This window comes from Heteronotia binoei, chromosome 10 (genome assembly GCF_032191835.1).
Source record: "Heteronotia binoei isolate CCM8104 ecotype False Entrance Well chromosome 10, APGP_CSIRO_Hbin_v1, whole genome shotgun sequence".
NCBI lineage: Eukaryota > Metazoa > Chordata > Lepidosauria > Squamata > Gekkonidae > Heteronotia > Heteronotia binoei.
The window spans coordinates 71470283-71488065 of NC_083232.1; the positions used below are offsets into that span (position 1 = coordinate 71470283).

At 39.6% G+C, this 17783-nt stretch overlaps 1 protein-coding gene across 1 annotated transcript in view; it reads left to right on the top strand.

The window, feature by feature from the left end:
* DNAJC13 (DnaJ heat shock protein family (Hsp40) member C13) overlaps nucleotides 1-17783 on the top strand; it is a 63886-nt gene that overhangs the window by 41995 nt on the left and 4108 nt on the right. The window contains exons 33-52 of the mRNA XM_060248895.1: nucleotides 414-568; nucleotides 753-954; nucleotides 2325-2440; nucleotides 4951-5029; nucleotides 5621-5756; nucleotides 6647-6831; nucleotides 7506-7580; nucleotides 7923-8042; nucleotides 8456-8635; nucleotides 9250-9417; nucleotides 10336-10449; nucleotides 10954-11070; nucleotides 11463-11640; nucleotides 12217-12308; nucleotides 14535-14634; nucleotides 15490-15564; nucleotides 16034-16146; nucleotides 16731-16900; nucleotides 17210-17252; nucleotides 17528-17701. Coding sequence (XP_060104878.1) covers nucleotides 414-568; nucleotides 753-954; nucleotides 2325-2440; nucleotides 4951-5029; nucleotides 5621-5756; nucleotides 6647-6831; nucleotides 7506-7580; nucleotides 7923-8042; nucleotides 8456-8635; nucleotides 9250-9417; nucleotides 10336-10449; nucleotides 10954-11070; nucleotides 11463-11640; nucleotides 12217-12308; nucleotides 14535-14634; nucleotides 15490-15564; nucleotides 16034-16146; nucleotides 16731-16900; nucleotides 17210-17252; nucleotides 17528-17701 — 2592 coding nt within the window. The remainder of the gene's footprint in view (nucleotides 1-413; nucleotides 569-752; nucleotides 955-2324; nucleotides 2441-4950; nucleotides 5030-5620; nucleotides 5757-6646; nucleotides 6832-7505; nucleotides 7581-7922; nucleotides 8043-8455; nucleotides 8636-9249; nucleotides 9418-10335; nucleotides 10450-10953; nucleotides 11071-11462; nucleotides 11641-12216; nucleotides 12309-14534; nucleotides 14635-15489; nucleotides 15565-16033; nucleotides 16147-16730; nucleotides 16901-17209; nucleotides 17253-17527; nucleotides 17702-17783) is intronic.

Genomic DNA, 17783 nt, shown 5'->3' on the forward strand with positions numbered 1-17783 from the left:
AGAAATGGCAGGATAAAAATTTTATAAATAAAACCACATACATCTCCACAGGTCATCTGTTTTGAAAGCTGTTGGTCTCTCAGACGGACAGATACATTACAATTGACAGAATAAGAATTAGAGCCAACTTCATTCCTTATTCAAATTCTGTGCTTTGGAAACATGCAGCTAACACAGTATTACATCAGGCCTTCCATGGTGGAGTTAGTTATGATGGGTGGGGTGGGGGATTAAAATGCCCTGTTCATACTATGTCACAGGTAGTGGAGACTAGTTTATTGGTCTTAGATAGTTGAAGGTCCTGGCATCCAGTAGTGGCTTGCATAGACTGATACTTGTTATGCTAGTTATGTAAACATTCTTATTTAATTTGTAAATATCATTTAGATGGTTTCTTCTGTTTTGTGCTTTAGACAAAAGGGCAAGATATTGTTCAGAGGAGCATTCTTGGACACATCCTACCAGAAGCCATGGTGTGCTACTTAGAAAATTATGAACCAGAGAAGTTTTCTGAAATATTTTTGGGTGAATTTGACACTCCAGAAGCTATTTGGAGTAATGAAATGAGGTAACTGACTTATTTATTTCATGCTAAAAGAAGGGATTGGTACATATTTCCTGTTAGTTTGCTGCTTGTTTTCTAAATGATCCAGATGGCTTTGTGGTTTGCGTTAGATTTAATTGAATGCCAGTCAGTGCCTGGAAGACCTTTCAGCATCTGTTTGATTGAAGATGTCTTTTGCAATTCACAGGCGCCTCATGATAGAGAAAATTGCTGCCCATCTTGCTGACTTCACTCCCCGTCTTCAAAGTAATACAAGAGCACTTTATCAATATTGCCCGATCCCAGTTATCAACTACCCTCAACTGGAGAATGAGCTGTTTTGTAACATATATTACCTCAGACACCTTTGCGATAAAGTGCGGTTTCCTGACTGGCCAATTAAAGATCCTGTAAGTCACTTTAAAAAAACAAAAAAACACCTCTGCCTTATTTGTAAACACAACAGAATTTGGGAGCAGTGGGGGAGGAACAGATCAATCACTGTGTAAGCCGTGATTGTTTGACTGGGTTGCTTAGTATGCTCCAGGACTGTGATCTTGACATGCTTGTCTTTAAATGTATTATTTATTTGTTATTAATACATTTATTATTTTCACATTTACACTTTCTCAGTTAGATCAAAAGGGGATTACATAATGTAAGTCAGCAAAATCAATAGGGTGTGGAGACATCTAATAAATAATGTAATAGGATTATTGTTTCAGAAATCTGAAACAAGATGTAAGTATTAAACATGACATGTTTACCAATGTAAACAGTAGTACATGAGTAGACATACAATATAGTGAGAGTAAGATAAGACAACAATAACAATAGATAATACATATAAGTAGTATGGTCCACAGTCCCATTCCCTCTGTCATGATTCAGCCCTATACCTTCATTTAAACAAATCTCTCTCGAATAATTCAGTTTTGCGTAGTTTTCAGAAATAAAGATGAAGAAGCAAATTGGTACAGAGACCATCACAGATAATGCACACCTGTGGGCACTTGTTCAGCTTATCTGTTTGCAGTGTCATCTGTAAAGGCCTTGTGCAGATGATTGAAGGGGTCATAGGAGGAGATACATCCTACAGATATAAGGGTCAGAAGCCATGAAGGGCTTTGCATGTGATGACACGTAACCGAAATTGAACCTGGTAACTAACAGGCAGCTGATGACATGATTACAGAATTGCTGTAAAATCATGCACAAGCTAGTTCCTAATGCTAACCAAGCTGCAGCGTTCTGCAGTAACTGGAGTTTCCAAGTTGATCTTAAGGGAAGATCTACTCAGAGTGCATTTCAGTAGTCTAGTGTTTATCATGGTGTGCATCCAGGTGACCAGATCAGCTGAGCTATCTTCCGGGCTTTAAATTAAGTTGGAAGAATGGTTTTTGCAGCTGCATTAATTTGCTTCTGTAGTATTAATACTGGGCCCAGTATAACCCCTGAGCTCTTCAGAGAACTCTCAAGCATCAGTGTATTGGTGACATCCAGTTCCAAAGCTATGAACAATTTATCCTAAGTGCTTTACATAGCAATTGACTAGCATGGATGAGAAGACTGCACCCTGTGGAACCCCACAGGAGAAATCCCACACTGATGATAACTGGTTGAATTTATAATATTTGATAGGAGTTCTTTCACATTTGTTTAGGTCAGTGTTCAAGTAGTAAAAAATGTATGTTTCCTGAAGACTTTCTAATTCAGGACTAGTTAGGTTACAGAGTAGAGGTGCAAAATTAGGAATTTCTTTTGTTTTTTTCTTTTACAGGTGAAACTATTGAAGGACACCCTGGATGCTTGGAAGAAGGAGGTAGAGAAGAAGCCACCTACAATGTCAATAGATGATGCTTATGAAGTTCTCCATCTTCCAAAGGGACAAGGGCAGTAAGTTGTCATACATTCTTCGTTACTAGTAGAAGTGGGGCCTGTTGACTCCCATTCATTTAATTGACTCCAGCTGTTCTTTCACCTAGGGAAACTACTGAATCATGGTGCAGCTAAAGGTTTTACAGAGTAGCAGTAGGATATTAATTTGTAAGGATGGGTATGAACTTAAAAATTCTGGTTTGGGGTTCAGGGTGGCTCCTAAACCAAACAACAAACTGAGCAAGAAATGCCCTGAACCAAACTGGCCAGTTTGGATCTCCCTTTCTCCTAGCCTCAGCCAGCCACAGCCAGGAGAAAGGAAAGAATAGCCTAGGAAGGATTAAATGGCTGACAAGTTTAATGGCTCACAGCCATTTAAACCTCATAGTTGATAGTTGGCAGGCATACCTATCTGTTGTTTAAATGGCTTGTAGCCATTTCAGACTAAGAGTGGAACAGGTGCACCCATCTGCTGTTAGGCTGAAATGGCTGCCAAGTTTCCAAGTGGAATGGGAAGCAAAACTAACTGGTGAAATGGCTCACAGGTTAGGAGCAGACCTGTGCCACTCAGCTGTTAGGTTTAAATGTCCCAGTTAAATTGGACAAAAGTCCAGTAAATGTTCAGGGATTGTGCCTTCCCCAAACATTGGTTCATGGTCTCCAAACCAAACCAAGTTTGTGCTGAATTTTGGCTCATGAACCAGTTTGTGCCCATCCCTAGTAATTTGGCATTGGAGCAAATTTTGTGTGGGAATATTCTGACCCACTGATTTTGGCTCTGTGCCACTTAATCAGAAGTGCAGGTAGTATAACAGAAAGGGAAAAGTAGCATAGAATCATAGAGTTGGAAAGTACTTCCAGGGCCATCTAGTCCAACCCCCTGCACAATGTAGGGACTTCACAAATACTTCCCCCAATAATGCAGGAAATGGGGATTCTGTGTCCAGACAACTGATGTAGGTGTAGCTTCTGCCATGTTGAAGGTCTAGTGAAATGGAAAAGCAATTGCAAAAGTCTAGAGTTTTTGGAATGCATGTGTTGGATATAACCCACTAAGATCTCTTTCATTGTGCCATTATGGCTTCTGCCTCTATTAAGAAAGAGGCTTATTTATAGATGGTGTGTAATGTCTGTAATAGGGATGGACGTGAATCAGGAAAACAGAAGTTTGGCTTGGTTTATGGAGCCGCACTAACTTTTCCATTTAACAAACCAGTTTGTTTCATGAGGTTTGTGATGCAGTAGCATGCCCCTCCCCCCAAATCACAGTAAGTCTCCAGCTGACTCACCTCTACCTGCACTCAAAGTTTGGTGAGGACTGGATTTGGGGGGGGGGGGGCATCAAACTCGCAGTGGACCTCTCCAGGATGCTCCTCTATATATCCTCCAAGTGTGGTGAGGATTGGCTTGGGAGGTAACAGCTTCCAAAAGTAGGTACACTGTGGGAAATCACAACCATAGGACTAGGAGTGTAGCATTTCCCCCATAGAGCTGAATGGGAGCACTGTTGGTGTTTCCAGGGCTGCAGTAATCCATCACCCCGTTGCTTTGAGGATCGTAATTTATTTGTGCCAATGCGTCTGCTGCAGACGCTACCAACACACACCAGCATGAACTGCCCAAACCTCTGAAAAGGTTGTGGTTTGGCTCATGAAGCTCAGCTCACAAATTAGGCAATTTTAATCATGAATTTGTGTGGGAATATCCTGACCCATTTGTGAGCTGGTTTGTGCCCTTCCCTAGTCTGTAAAGATTTAGCTAATGCATCAAAAGTGCCTGGAAGTAGGGCTGAAACCTGCAATTCAAAATGTTCGTTTCTAGACTCACAGCTTTTGCCTCCAGAACATTAAGACAGCATTTTCCATGACAGCAGCATCTTCTTGAGCAGAGGTGGCCAAACTGCAGCTCAGGAGCCACATGTGGCTCCTTCACACACATTGTGTGGCTCTCAAACCCCCGCACCACCCCATCAGCCAGCTTCAAGAAGGCATTTCTCTTTAGATTTCTTCTCCAAACCAGCTGGCAGCTTGGAGAATGCATCTAAAGTTGCTTTCTTTCCACCTCTCTCTCCCCATTTTCCTTCCTTCCTTCCAACATTTGACGTTCACGTCTTGTGGTTCTCAAACATCTAACCTTTATTTTATGTGGTTCTTACCTTAAGCATGTTTGGCCACTCCTGTCCTTGAGGCTCACCTGGCATCTATTTTCATGTTCTTTTAGGCACAGTACCCAAATACATCTTTCTTTAAGCCAGGCTTTTAGTTAGGGATTTTTTTTCTTATAATATTTTTTTCATTGTCTGCTTCTGTTTTATGGGTAGTTTTTATGATGTTTATGTCCAGTGGCTTGTTTTTATATTGTTACATTGTTTTAATTGTTAAGCTGCCTTGAGCAGGACTCTGGTGGCATAGAAATAGCCTAATTAAACAAACAGCTTTAGTTAGGTAGGTATAACTAGCTAGATTTTGTTTTTTTTTTCCCTGGATGAATGAACATATAGGTAACCACATCCTTTCTGTATTTGGCAGGCATGATGAGAGCAAGATCAGAAAAGCTTATTTCAGATTGGCTCAGAAATATCACCCTGACAAGAATCCAGAAGGTCGAGTAAGTGATATGTTATAGCCATAGAATATGTGTGTGTTTTTCCAGAGATCACTTATGAACGTAAGATCTGCAGGCCTTACATAGAACACTCCCACCTGCAGGGATCATTCTCATTTTCTTCAGTGGCAGGAAGAGATCCATATCTGCATTCCTGGGAATTTGCTGATCTGTTGTGTAATTTGCATGACTGAGGTAGCCTATGTGCAGGAGCACCATCATTAAAATGCAGCTGGCTGTTTTGGAAAGCTGCTAAGTATATGACTTTCATAGCCATCTGTTGGGTTTTGGGAATAGCTTTAAATTTCCTGTAGTAAGCCAGGGATTGGATTTACCAGGCCCCTTTTGAGTCTAGATTAAATATACGTTAATTCTGTACCCTTACAGTATTTGTACACTACTCAAAATATTGTGCCTACTTGACTTCCCATAACAGTCTGATGTGTAAATGTGACCTCCAAACGAAAAGTGTTTTTCTGAAGGTTGTATAGAAGAAAGGCACCTCCCTTTAAAACTTGTTTCTTTTGCAGCATTAGCAAATCTGTTTTGAGATTAGATTCACATATCCTTCTCCATAATGCACTTCATCTGCAGGATATGTTTGAAAAAGTGAATAAAGCTTATGAGTTTTTGTGTACAAAGTCAGCCAAAGTAGTGGACGGTCCAGATCCTGAAAATATTATTTTGATTCTGAAAGCCCAAAGCATCCTCTTCAACAGACACAAAGAAGGTAATTATATTATGACTTCTAAGTATATGCATTTCCATTTGGTATTGAACATATTGAAAATTGACACCTGCACAGCAAAGTTAAAAATCTGCAGTGCTGTAAAATATTATAGCCCTCTACCCCCAAGTAATGTAAATTGACAGCCAGAGCTCTAGACTTGAACCATTGCAAGAAGCAGCAGATATGCAAAATTGCAAATGGTTAAGCTATATTTTGTCTTCCAAGGCAGAAAACTTGGATATAGTTGGGTGCATTATAGTTCAGTTTTATATCTCAAACTGAAAGCATTCTTCAGACATATTAAATACTTGTGCAGCTGTGTACACCAGGTTTTGAAAAATATCTTTGTAAGTAAAAGTGCAGACATTTCAAGAGGAAAATTTTCTTGATAGAAAGCCCAGAATTTGCAGAAAACGGAAAGTGTAAGGTTAAGTAGCAAGATCCAGTGTAGTTCAGAGCCCTCTTTTCCAAAGGAAGTCCCCTTACCAAGCTGCATCTTGAAAAATGGTCCCAGAACCTCAGAGAGCTCCAGTATCGCCTCAAACAGTGTCAGAGCCCCTTAATGGTAGGAAGAGAATGAAGCCGAATTACTATGTGCACATGGGGCAGATCTTTGGTGAGCAGCTACTGCCTTGTGGCAGCTTCCTTTTCTGTTTGCTCATTGATGGACCAATAATAATGTCATAATTTATCTCATTAACTCCATTTCTGAACTTGTTATCAGTATTTTAGGTTGTTGTGGTTAGATCAAGAGAATTTTTGTCATTGTTCTCTGGCAAAAGAGATGTAAATTGATATAAGCGGTGTAGTTCAGACCTCAGAATCTTCCGGGTTTTGCTGGCAGGTGATTTCAGATGTGGATATTGATTTCTGGTATTTTCTTCCTCCAGAGCTGAAGCCCTACAAATATGCTGGATATCCTATGCTGATCAAAACAATCACACTAGAAACTTCAGATGACCTCTTGTTCTCCAAGGAGTCTCCTCTGTTGCCTGCCGCAACTGAGCTGGCTTTCTACACTGTCAATTGTTCAGCGCTTAATGCAGAAGAGCTCAGAAGAGAGAATGGAATAGAGGTAAACCTGGGGTTTTGCTCTGCAGGCCAGTGTTTGCTTTGGACTTTACAGAAGTAGAGGTAGATGAATTTCTTTTTCTGATAAACTATTTGCACTTTTACTATTTATGGAAGCTCTCTGGAAATGTTTTTCTCCCAGCTTGTTAGCCATATATGTGACAAGCAGTCCCAGGACTGCTATTGCTGTTAGTTTATGAGGGTTTTGTGGATGCTGTTTAATTTGCCCAAATAACAAGAAAATAGCTTACTGCAGAAATGATGAGGACTCTTACATAAATTGAGCTACTGAAGTGCCAAATAGGAGAAGCAATAATGGTGATGCTAAGGAATATTTAATATTAGTAATTGTATATAATTTCAGATAATTGTTACCGTGGTTGGCGCAATTGAACCTACTGTTCTGTAGCAAATGGCTGCCTTTCTTTTCCTTCTAATTAAAAATACATTTGGGTACATAAAATGAGGGGAAAGAAAACTAAGGTTTTTCATAGTTCATCAAAAATGCATACGAGTAAACTGTGTCTTGTACTTTGTTATATCAGACATTCTTTTGGCGTACAAATTTAGCACTGTGGCTTTAGAACAGTATATTGAAGAAAATCTTTTCTGTGTGATAAAACAGCCTCAACAGATTTAGATACTGACAACCTACTGAAGAAATGTCTATCTCCACAGGTTTTGCAAGAGGCATTTAATCGCTGTGTTGCAGTCCTGACGCGCTCTAGTAAGCCAGATGATATGTCAGTTCAGGTGAGTATAAAAGAAATCCTTGTCATAGAAGATGTGGCCTGTGTGTATGAGCTGAAACAGAACCTGCATTTGGGAGTCCACCTTCACATACGTGTTTGCTTGGTTTATGGCTCTCTAAGGCTCGGTTCATTAAATGGAAATTATAATAGCCCTCTTACTTATTGTAACATTAGACACTACACAAAGACATAATATTAATTCTTCACAAGGGCATTGGATAGTAAGCCCTCTGCAAATCTACCTTGCTTTTGAGCTTTTATAAAAAGTGGATTTACTGTCTCCAGTGTTACACAGTGAGCCAAAATTCCATGTGGTGTAGAAAAGTTTTTATTCTCTTTATAGGTGTGTGGACATATATGTAAGTGCTACAGTGTAGCAGCTCAGTTTGAAGATTGCAGAGAGAAAATCACTGAAATGCCCAATATCATCAAGGACCTCTGTCGAGTGCTGTATTTTGGGAAGGTAAGCTCTTCTGAGGCTTCTGTTTTGCACTTCTCCTAGCTTCTCTCTGTGTGCTTAGAAAAGGAATAGATCCTCAGATGCCTGCATCAGATTGTAAAGGATGCATCCTTTCATCTTAAATTCAAATTAGGTGTCATCTTGCCTGGATGTGCATACACAGCAGACCCGTATCTTGCAGAAGCTGCTGATATTAAACCCCAGGAGTTCATTTATTTAGCTACGCTACACTCCAGCATGACTTTGTTAAAACGCTACATTAAGAAAACTAAAGAAAAGATCTGCACATCCTTAGGATTATACTATAGCTAAGCAATAAATGCAGTTTATACTAAAATACCATTTGTCTTCTTCCTGTTGGGCTTCACTATTTCTCATTAATTATTCAAAGCTGTTCTTTTCCCCTTCTGCTGTAGACCATACCACGTGTTGCTTCCCTGGGGGTAGAATGCGTCAGCTCGTTTGCTGTGGATTACTTGTTACAGACACATCTCTTTGGAGCTGGAGTTCTGTGGTATTTACTTGGTTACCTCTTCAACTATGATTACACACTGGAAGAGAGTGGCATTCAGAAGAGTGAAGATTCCAATCAGCAGGTAATATTAGAAAACTCTTTTAAAAAAAATAATTTTTATTAAGAGAGAATTTTTCCATTACATACAAAAGCAAGAGGAGAAACATAATCCAAAGGCTAAAAAGGCAAACTACAAACACTAAAATCTTGTTGAAAAAGAGAACCGCATGACCTAGTTTATCAGGGTACTTCACGACTCTAAATATGCACAACATATAAAGTATCAACGGTATAAATAAATCAAGTGAAAACGGAAAACACACCATTACAACATAAACCACAATCTATATTCATTATTTCTAGGCAAAAATTTATATTCACTTAGATAATCTACAATAGGGTTCAACACTTCCTCAAACGACCTTATCGAAAGGGTGGACTGACTCTACAAAAAACGGATTTTGGGCTATTTTATCCAAATTTCCAATATTTTAATGGACGGTGAAAAAGAATTTAAGATATAGCAACATATAACCCGAGTAACCTTGTTTGCAGTATTTTAAAGCTTGAGCAGTATTTTAAAGATTAATTATGCTTGCTTATGCATATTATGTGCATGTCCAAATAGCCTGCAGTGTTATGAAAACAACTCAAGTAACATAAGTGTAGATTTGAATCTCTGTTTTCTGTTACCAGGAAGTAGCCAATAGCCTTGCCAAACTTGGCCTCCTTGCTTTGAGCCGTCTTGGAGGATATCTTCCTGGAGAACAAGCTACACCTGAAAATCCAGCCATCAGAAAAAGTCTTGCAAGCATGCTTACTCCTTATATTGCAAGGAAGCTGGCGGTAGTTAGTCCTACTGAGGTATACAACCCAGCGTTTAATGTTCATATTAACACTTGTTCGCTTTACTTCAGTAGTTAGGATTATTCTGTGAGCTCTCAGTAGACTGAATAATGGCAATGTGGAAGGACATTTCTTAAGTCATTAATTTATTGGAAACTGAGAGTATTTGACAGAACCATTTATGAGAACAGTTTGAGAACCGATTAAATTTTTAAACAAAATGCAGGAGTATGGTGGAGATCTGTAGATTTCTTCTGACAACTATAGCACAGTATGTTTTTCTTTTGGGCCAGTGAGCTAACAGGTATGATCTCTAGTACTAATGGCTATCACATAGTCCAGATGCCATGTTAAAGCTACTGAATATAACTTTGGGAGCTTGATTACTCTGTCTGGCAGACTTTTGCTTTGGCCCCCATCATGTTCATGGTCTATATAGCCACTGCCCTTTGTATATACTTGAATCTTTCCCTTCAAGGAGCTTGAGGTTGCTTCTTCCACTCTCATTTTTTTTCTCACAATAACTCTGTGAGACAGATGAGGCTGAGAATGACTGGCCCAAGACCTCCTGGTGAACTTCATAGCCAAGGAGGAGTTCGAACTGGTCTCTCTCAGGCCCTGATCTGGAGGCTGATGGCAGTGTAGAAGAAAACTATGTAAATCTGAATGTAGTGAGACAGTATTCACAACAACTTAGTGCATACAAGAACTGTGAAGCAGAGGCTTCTGTGGCAGCCAGATCACGATGGGGTGAACCTAAATCAGTGCTAGCTCTCCAGATTAAGAGAAGCATAGATGTGTTAAAGATTAAACACCAGAGAGGACGTGAGAGAGCAAGATGATGTTCCTGGAGTTAAGATGATTTGAAGAAAGTGTCTGAGGGAGGAAATGGAAGTTATTTTGAACTAAATTTTTGTCCTTATCCTTTTCCCTCAGATTCTGAAAATGCTCAACAGTAACACGGAGAGCCCTTATTTGATTTGGAACAATCGGACAAGAGCGGAGCTCCTTGAGTTTCTAGAAGCTCAGCAGGAAAGCATGATAAAAAGAGTGAGGCGCTTTTTGAAATTGTCAGGTTGGCTAGTTGGGAGAGGCTAAGGCAGGTACTCTTAAGCAGCATGCAAGCCAGTTGTGTTTTTTCTAAATAAGTAAGCAAATATTTACAAAGGTGGTGCAGCTTAAAACATTTAAGCTCAGGTCCAAGTAGTACCTCTTACAAGAACTGTGCAGGAAAGGACAGAAGCAGTATCCATTGTAAGCCTTGGACAGCTCTCCTTTTCGTTTCCTCTGTCCATATTTTCAACCTCTCCTGCAAAGAAGTCCAGGAAAGCTGGAATTCGTAGCCAAATTCTATCATATTCCAAAGACACACAAAATATGTGTACAGCCCTACTTGTGGCTGCAAAGACAATTTTCTAAAAAATTATGTAAAGGATTCTTCTGCTGTTGTGTTGGGTCAGTGCATGATTCTCCCTTATAGGAAGCTGCACAGTATTATTTCTGTATATAATTTATTATGTAAAGATGCTGAACTAAACTTTTTTTCCTCTGAAGGGTGACTGTGACAAAAGTTATGGGTCAGAATTTGTCTTCAGTGACCATGCAAAGGAACTTATTGTTGGAGAGATTTTTGTTAGAGTTTACAATGAAGTCCCCACATTCCAGCTAGAGGTAAGGTTCTGCTTTTGCTACTAGCAGACTGAAACCTTTAATACTTTTTCTAAAAGTAACTTTTTAATAGTCAGTTGGGGTTTGCAACATAAAGGGTTTGTCAGTGACTGAAATTTCCCCGCTTGTGTCTACAGTTAAATTATAGGCTGTGCTCAGACATCACAATCAGCTGTGGCTTCCTTAAAAGAAGCTTGTTGATCAAACCCTTGTTAGTCTGCCAAATGTGCAAAACATAATGCCAGTTGATTTTCAGCATGCATGTCTCTGTCTCCAAGCATAATCCTAATCTGTCACTCCTCATACAGGATTTGATTTTATCACTGAATTTTAAATCTTTAACATGCTAACAGGTAATTTATTGAATATAATTACATTGTGTTCTTTTTCTGCAGCTTCCTAAAGCATTTGCTGCAAGCCTTCTAGATTATATAGGTTCACAAGCACAATACCTTCATACATTAATGGCCATCACTCAGACAGGGAAAGTAGAGTCTAACCAACATGGAGAAAGGCTCAGAAGAGTTGAAATGGCTTTGGAGGCTTTGCGGAATGTAATAAAACATAACCCAGGTAAGTGACATTTATCTTGGTTGATATAGCACCTACTGAGCATAGGACCCACAGAGCAATAAAACAGTGAGGTAGGCACAGGACTGAAGTTATTATTTTAAGCAGTGTCGAGTTGAGGGCTGGAAATTGGAAAAACAAGCTGAGCTCTAGCAGGATCACTGCGTTGAAGAACGTGCCAAGGATCAGAACTATATAGACAGATCCTCTGTGCTGCTGAATGGCCTCATCTTGTCCTATTACTGCTGCTTTCAGTAAGAGAGGCAGGAATTCTCCATGCATGCCAGTAGCAGGTCCTTCCAAAAAGTCATCCAAAAAAGTCTCTACAGAAACTTTCAGAGCAGCAGATAGAGCTTCTGTCTCCTACCAAAAATGGTGCTTAACTTTAGGTTTTGAATGTACAAATGAAGATACAGTTGAATAGCTTACCCCCAAGCTATTGGAAGATACATATAATCATACTTAAACAGTTGTTCCAGCTTTTTTTTCAGATAGATCTTCAAAAGCACTGTTCCTTTGCCAAAAATACGTTTCACTTCCTTTGTTGATTTATTTCTTTTGTTACTTCTTTTCATGTAGGTTCAGAGTGTGAATGCATAGGGCACTTTAAGTTGATATTTTCTCTTCTACGTGTCCACGGAGCTGGTCAAGTACAACAGCTGGCTCTGGAGGTAACAAACCACTAAAAGTTGTTTGCAGTAGTACAGTGTTGATCAGCTGCTTGAATTCTGAATGCACTGTGTAGATGGATGAGGGTGAAGTTGACTTGCTGTGTGGCCAGAAACTATCTATGCACCACTACTTCCTTTGTGTAAAAGGAGTACAAGGATTCTTCTTTTGATTCCCATTAACAGAACTAACAAACTTTACATTTGATATGATGAAAGTTCATATGCTGCCCATTTGATAACAAAATTAATAATACAACAAGAAAAGCTAAGAAGGAAAATGAAAATAAAAATGAGGCCATGTCTTGTTAACATGTTATGTATATTTAGAAAATGTGCATGGTACCTCTCTAGACCCGCTTAAAGTGAATTACAGCTAAAGCTCTTTCCTATATTATTATGCTCCTCTGAGCAAAGATCTTGAGCAAAGTAAACTAGGAGTATGCAAAAAAATTCATTTTCCCCCTGATTCAGATCTATTGAAACCCAAAAATATCAGTATTCCCAAATATTCCTGAATCCCAATATCAGTATTGTACTGGAATTCAGGTTAATATCTGAGAAACCTGAATTTATTCAGATCCATTGTAATGGAGATCAAAATTTAAATGCCTTCCACCTGCACCCAAATAAAAGCCGAATAATATTGGCTTTTATTTGGGTGTGGCTATTTTGATAGCCAAATCAGATTCTCTAATTTGATCTGGCTGAATAAATATGATGAGGTTTTTTTTTGAAATTTATTTGGCTCAGTATATACAGAGCACACACACCTAGCCAGTACAGATACAGGATAAAAATACAGGACAGTAAATACAGCATGGCAAATTAAAACACATCTTTGTAACAGAATAAAGAAGCCAAAAATACTAAGAATTTGGCAACAAAATGCATTATTTCTAGATGCTGTCTGCCAGCAGAGAAGTTATGCAAGATTTGACTATCAGCTAATATTTACTCAGGATATGTATAATCCAGAGGTTTCTCAGTTGCATCCATTGATCAAAGAATAAGATAATGTGATCCACTGGCTGTGTTATTCCAGATGCATGTCAGGAGTTTTGGTGAAGGGCCTCCTAAGCTCTGCAGCTGGTAGGACATTCAGTTTGCCCAACATAAAAGCTTGCCTTCGGCCAAGAGTTCTAAGGAGGCTTAGATATGGGGGAAGGGTCATGGGGGAATAAACCAAACCAAAAAAAACAGTAAAACAGAACAAAGAAAACAATAGTAAAAGCAATTTTAAAAACCCAAAATCAATTACGAATAAATGAAAATAAAATAGCAACACGCCAGTAAAGTCAGTCATTAAAAACCAAGGCATAAAAGTGCACAAAGTAGTCTAAAGTGATTATGACTAAAAACAGCCCTCATATGAACATATGAAGTTGCCTTATACTGAATCAGACCCTTGGTCCATCAAAGTCAGTATTATGTACTCAGACTGGCAGCGGCTCTCTAAGGTCTCAAGCTGAGGTTTTTCACACCTATTTGCCTGGACCCTTTTTTTGGAGATGCCAGGGATTGAACCTGGGACCTTCTGCTTACCAATCAGATGCTCTACCACTGAGCCACCGTCCCTCCCCTCAAGCTAGGAGCTGACCATAAGAAAGCTTTAAAAAACAAGGAGACCCCTTAATTGAAAGCCTAGGTAAAGAGCTGTGTTTTGGCTTAGTGCCTAAAAGAAAGTAAGGTAGGTGCCAGGCAAGCTTCAAGAAGGAGGGCATTCTAAAGGCAAGAGGTGTATATAGAGAGAGAGCCGGTTTGGTGTAGAGGTTAAGTGCACGGACTCTTATCTGGGAGAGCCGGATTTGATTCCCCACTCCTCCACTTGGCAGCTGCTGAAATGGCCTTGGGGTAGCCCTAGCTCTCACAGGAGTTGTCCTTGAAAGGGCAACTGCTGCAAGAACTCTCTCAGCCCCACCCACCTCACAGGGTGTTTGTTGTGGGGGAAGGAGATAAAGGAGATTGTAAGCCACTCTGAGACTGATTCAGAGAGAAGGGCGGGGTATAAATCTGCGTTCTTCTTCTATATGCAGCAACATCCACATCCCTCTTTTGATTGGGAGGGATGCTGTATAGTTCACAGATGAGTAGAAGAGATGATGGCCAGTGAACATGCAGCACAGTGTGTCAGAGCAACCTTGATCCCATCTTGATAGAGTTTATAGAAATGGCATGCTGCCAGTTCAAGCTTAGCTGGTGTTAACTTTGTTTTTTTCCCCCTGACAGGTGGTGAACATAGTAACTAGTAACCAGGAATGTGTTAACAATATTGCAGAGGCAATGGTTCTTTCCAACTTACTGGCCCTTCTACATTCACTGCCTTCAAGTACGTAGAGCTTATATGAAGCATTCAATGACAAAAAGACCATCTACAATAGAGATAAATCTAGGAAACTTTTTAAAAATGCCAACAAGGAAAACCATGCAAAAATCAAGCATTTCTGTAGCACAGTAACTCTAATTCTTACACCCCAGTCTTTTCACATCATAAGTATATACAGCTTTGTAGACCCAGTTCCGAAGAAGATTGTTTTTAGAGTCTGGAGTGCTTAGAAACTATGACCTCTAATAACCTTAGACTTTGATCAAAGATATGTGGGGTTAATTATGGTTATTTGCTAGTGATGGATCAGGATCCTCTGATGGCCAGAAGCACTCATTATTTTTGGGCTTTATGACTTGGGCTTGGCATTCAAAACAGAGGCAGAGTCCTAAGCCCTGATAGCCTTTGTTGTAAACTATGTCCTGACACCTGCTCAAGGCTGCAGATATCATGTTTAGAAAAAGGCTACAGGGTACCATCTGCTACAGTTCCCCACCAATATTTATTGTATTATTCATGCATGGTAACTTACTCATAGTACAAGAAATGTTATGAATTATTGGACAGTGAGAAATGGGTTGATCAGTAATATTAACACTACTTCATTTGTGCAACACATCCAAAACTATGCAGATATAGTTCAGAGCATTAACTCAGTAAGAAATAGTGATAACACTTCTAATCTGCAATAGAATTTATGTCTGTGGACCTAAACTCCCATGAAAGCTTTTTGCTCCAGTTCTTGAATTAGGGCCCTCCCTGTAAGTCTGACCCATGCCTTGTTGTGACTTGTGTTGAATTTCTCTCTTAAGAGGATTTAAATTTTGAGCTTTATTAAGAGTTGCTTAATCTTGGCAGGCCGGCAGCTTGTTCTTGAAACTCTGTATGCTTTGACATCTAGTACCAAAATTGTGAAAGAAGCAATGGCGAAAGGTACAGTGGTGTTTGTTACTTATTCTTACTCTTTTTAATCAATGTGAAATTATTATGTTTAACAGCAATGATAGAAAAGAGAAATAATATATATTAAAAAACCCACGCTCTGGCATTCATGAAAGACTAAATTCATTATAGTAGGAAATCATGCACAAGAGAAGACAACCCTAAGATTAAATTGAATGTCCTCCTTCTGATTTCACAGTTCAGTCTTCCTGCAGGGGACTAAGGAAGAGAAATGGGAGGAGAAAAAGCAGGGGAGGGAAGAGCTGTGCATCAGCCAGGCAAGCTGCTGAAAGTGAAGACGTCACAATGGCCATGGGGCACTACTTTTGTCATCAGAGCACTTTAGAAATGTGTCCCTACATGTCCGTACATTAATATATTACATGATTCTTGTTGCATCCAGTGTGTCTTCAAACTTGCTGTGACTGGAAGAGCCAATTGCCATTCTGTCCTTTTCTAGGTGCTTTAATCTACTTACTTGATATGTTCTGCAACTCGACCCATCCACAAGTTCGATCTCAGACAGCAGAGCTCTTTGCTAAAATGACAGCAGATAAGCTGGTGGGTCCAAAGGTGAGAGAGCGTAGTTTCCTCTATGGCTGTTCACACAGCACTCCAGATGCAGGCAGCTGAGAGCATGCCATAATGCATGCCAGAGTATAGTCTTGTGGCTTGGATTGGACTAGCAGCTCCCTTATCAAAAAGGCTGCCCATTTTATCATTAGGAGCAGATATATGGGTTGGATCACAAGAACCATGAGTGGAAGGAAGATCAGCTGCTAGTGCTGTTCTGCAAACACATGCAACATCAACTAGGTGGTGGCCTTAAATACACTCTATGGAGACCCTGCCTGGTGTCTGGAGAAATCTCTGTCCGGAAATGCCTAGTTTTAGTATTCAGTTGATTCAGAAGGATATTGCATTTCTGGGCTTTTTCAGCAACATGGGACATTTTCAGAATTTTTTTTTTTTTTAATATGGAGGCATCCCCAACACAGTTCTGGGGACAGTTGAAATTTCTTTCAAAACTATTTCTTAGTGCTTTGCTTATTTAATTGGGCACATTTAAGTGCAGGTTTTGTTACAGCCTTTTTTTTTTACTGTATTTTTGTACAGTATTTGTATTTTTACTGTATTATCTGTATCTTTCTTTTCAGGTTAGAATTATCCTTATGAAGTTTCTGCCTGGCGTTTTTATGGATGCCATGAGAGATAACCCTGAAGCTGCCGTTCATATTTTTGAAGGGACACATGAAAATCCTGAGTTGATATGGAATGACAACTCCAGGGAGAAGGTGTCCACCACTGTTCGTGAAATGATGCTAGAGTATGTCTCAATAGTAATGTGATAACACCTGTTTTGTGTAGCCTAATTCATGATAAAACTCAACAGAATGTAAAAGCCCCACCTAAATGCATCTGGGAAGGAACCCTTCCGTTCTCATAAGTGAAGCTGCAGCACAGTTATTGATCTGCCAGTATCAAGTGGAATAATGCAAATATCCTGTACTAATCAAAATTTTGGCAACAACCAAAGCAGTGTTTAGCTTATTTGGGTTTGGATGGCAACTAAAATCCATTTCCTTTTTTAACCCAGTTAATAAGTTGTTACCCTGATTTTCTTTTTGTTTTAAAGGCACTTTAAACTACAGAGAGACAACCCAGATATTAACTGGAAGGTAAAAAACCCTTTCAATGTTAAACTTTGGTTAACAGAAGAGATGAAACAAGAATGTGTGGGGGGGGCAGGGTTGTGTTCATGCACCTTTTTCTTTCTGGGATAGTGGAAGAAAGAGCTGAGAGCACTGCTCTCACTGCTTTCCATTGCTGTAATAATCTGGTACTAGCCTACAGAACTTGCTCCTTAACTGTAGCGATGGGACCTGCAGCTTGCATTAGCCACATCCTTCTAGAGGCCACCAAGAATAACCATTTTCCTTTCTGATTGATCCAGTTGCCTGAGGACTTTGCTGTGGTATATGGTGAAGCAGAAGGAGAATTATCTGTAGGGGGAGTCTTCCTAAGAATTTTTATTGCCCAGCCGGCCTGGGTCCTTCGAAAACCTAGAGAATTTCTCATTGCACTGTTAGAAAAATTCACTGAACTACTGGAGAAGAACAACCCACATGTAAGTGGAGCACATTCGTTTTGCATTAAGTTTGTGCAGTTATTGAATATTTGGAAGCTGAATAAGTGCCTTGGTTACCTGT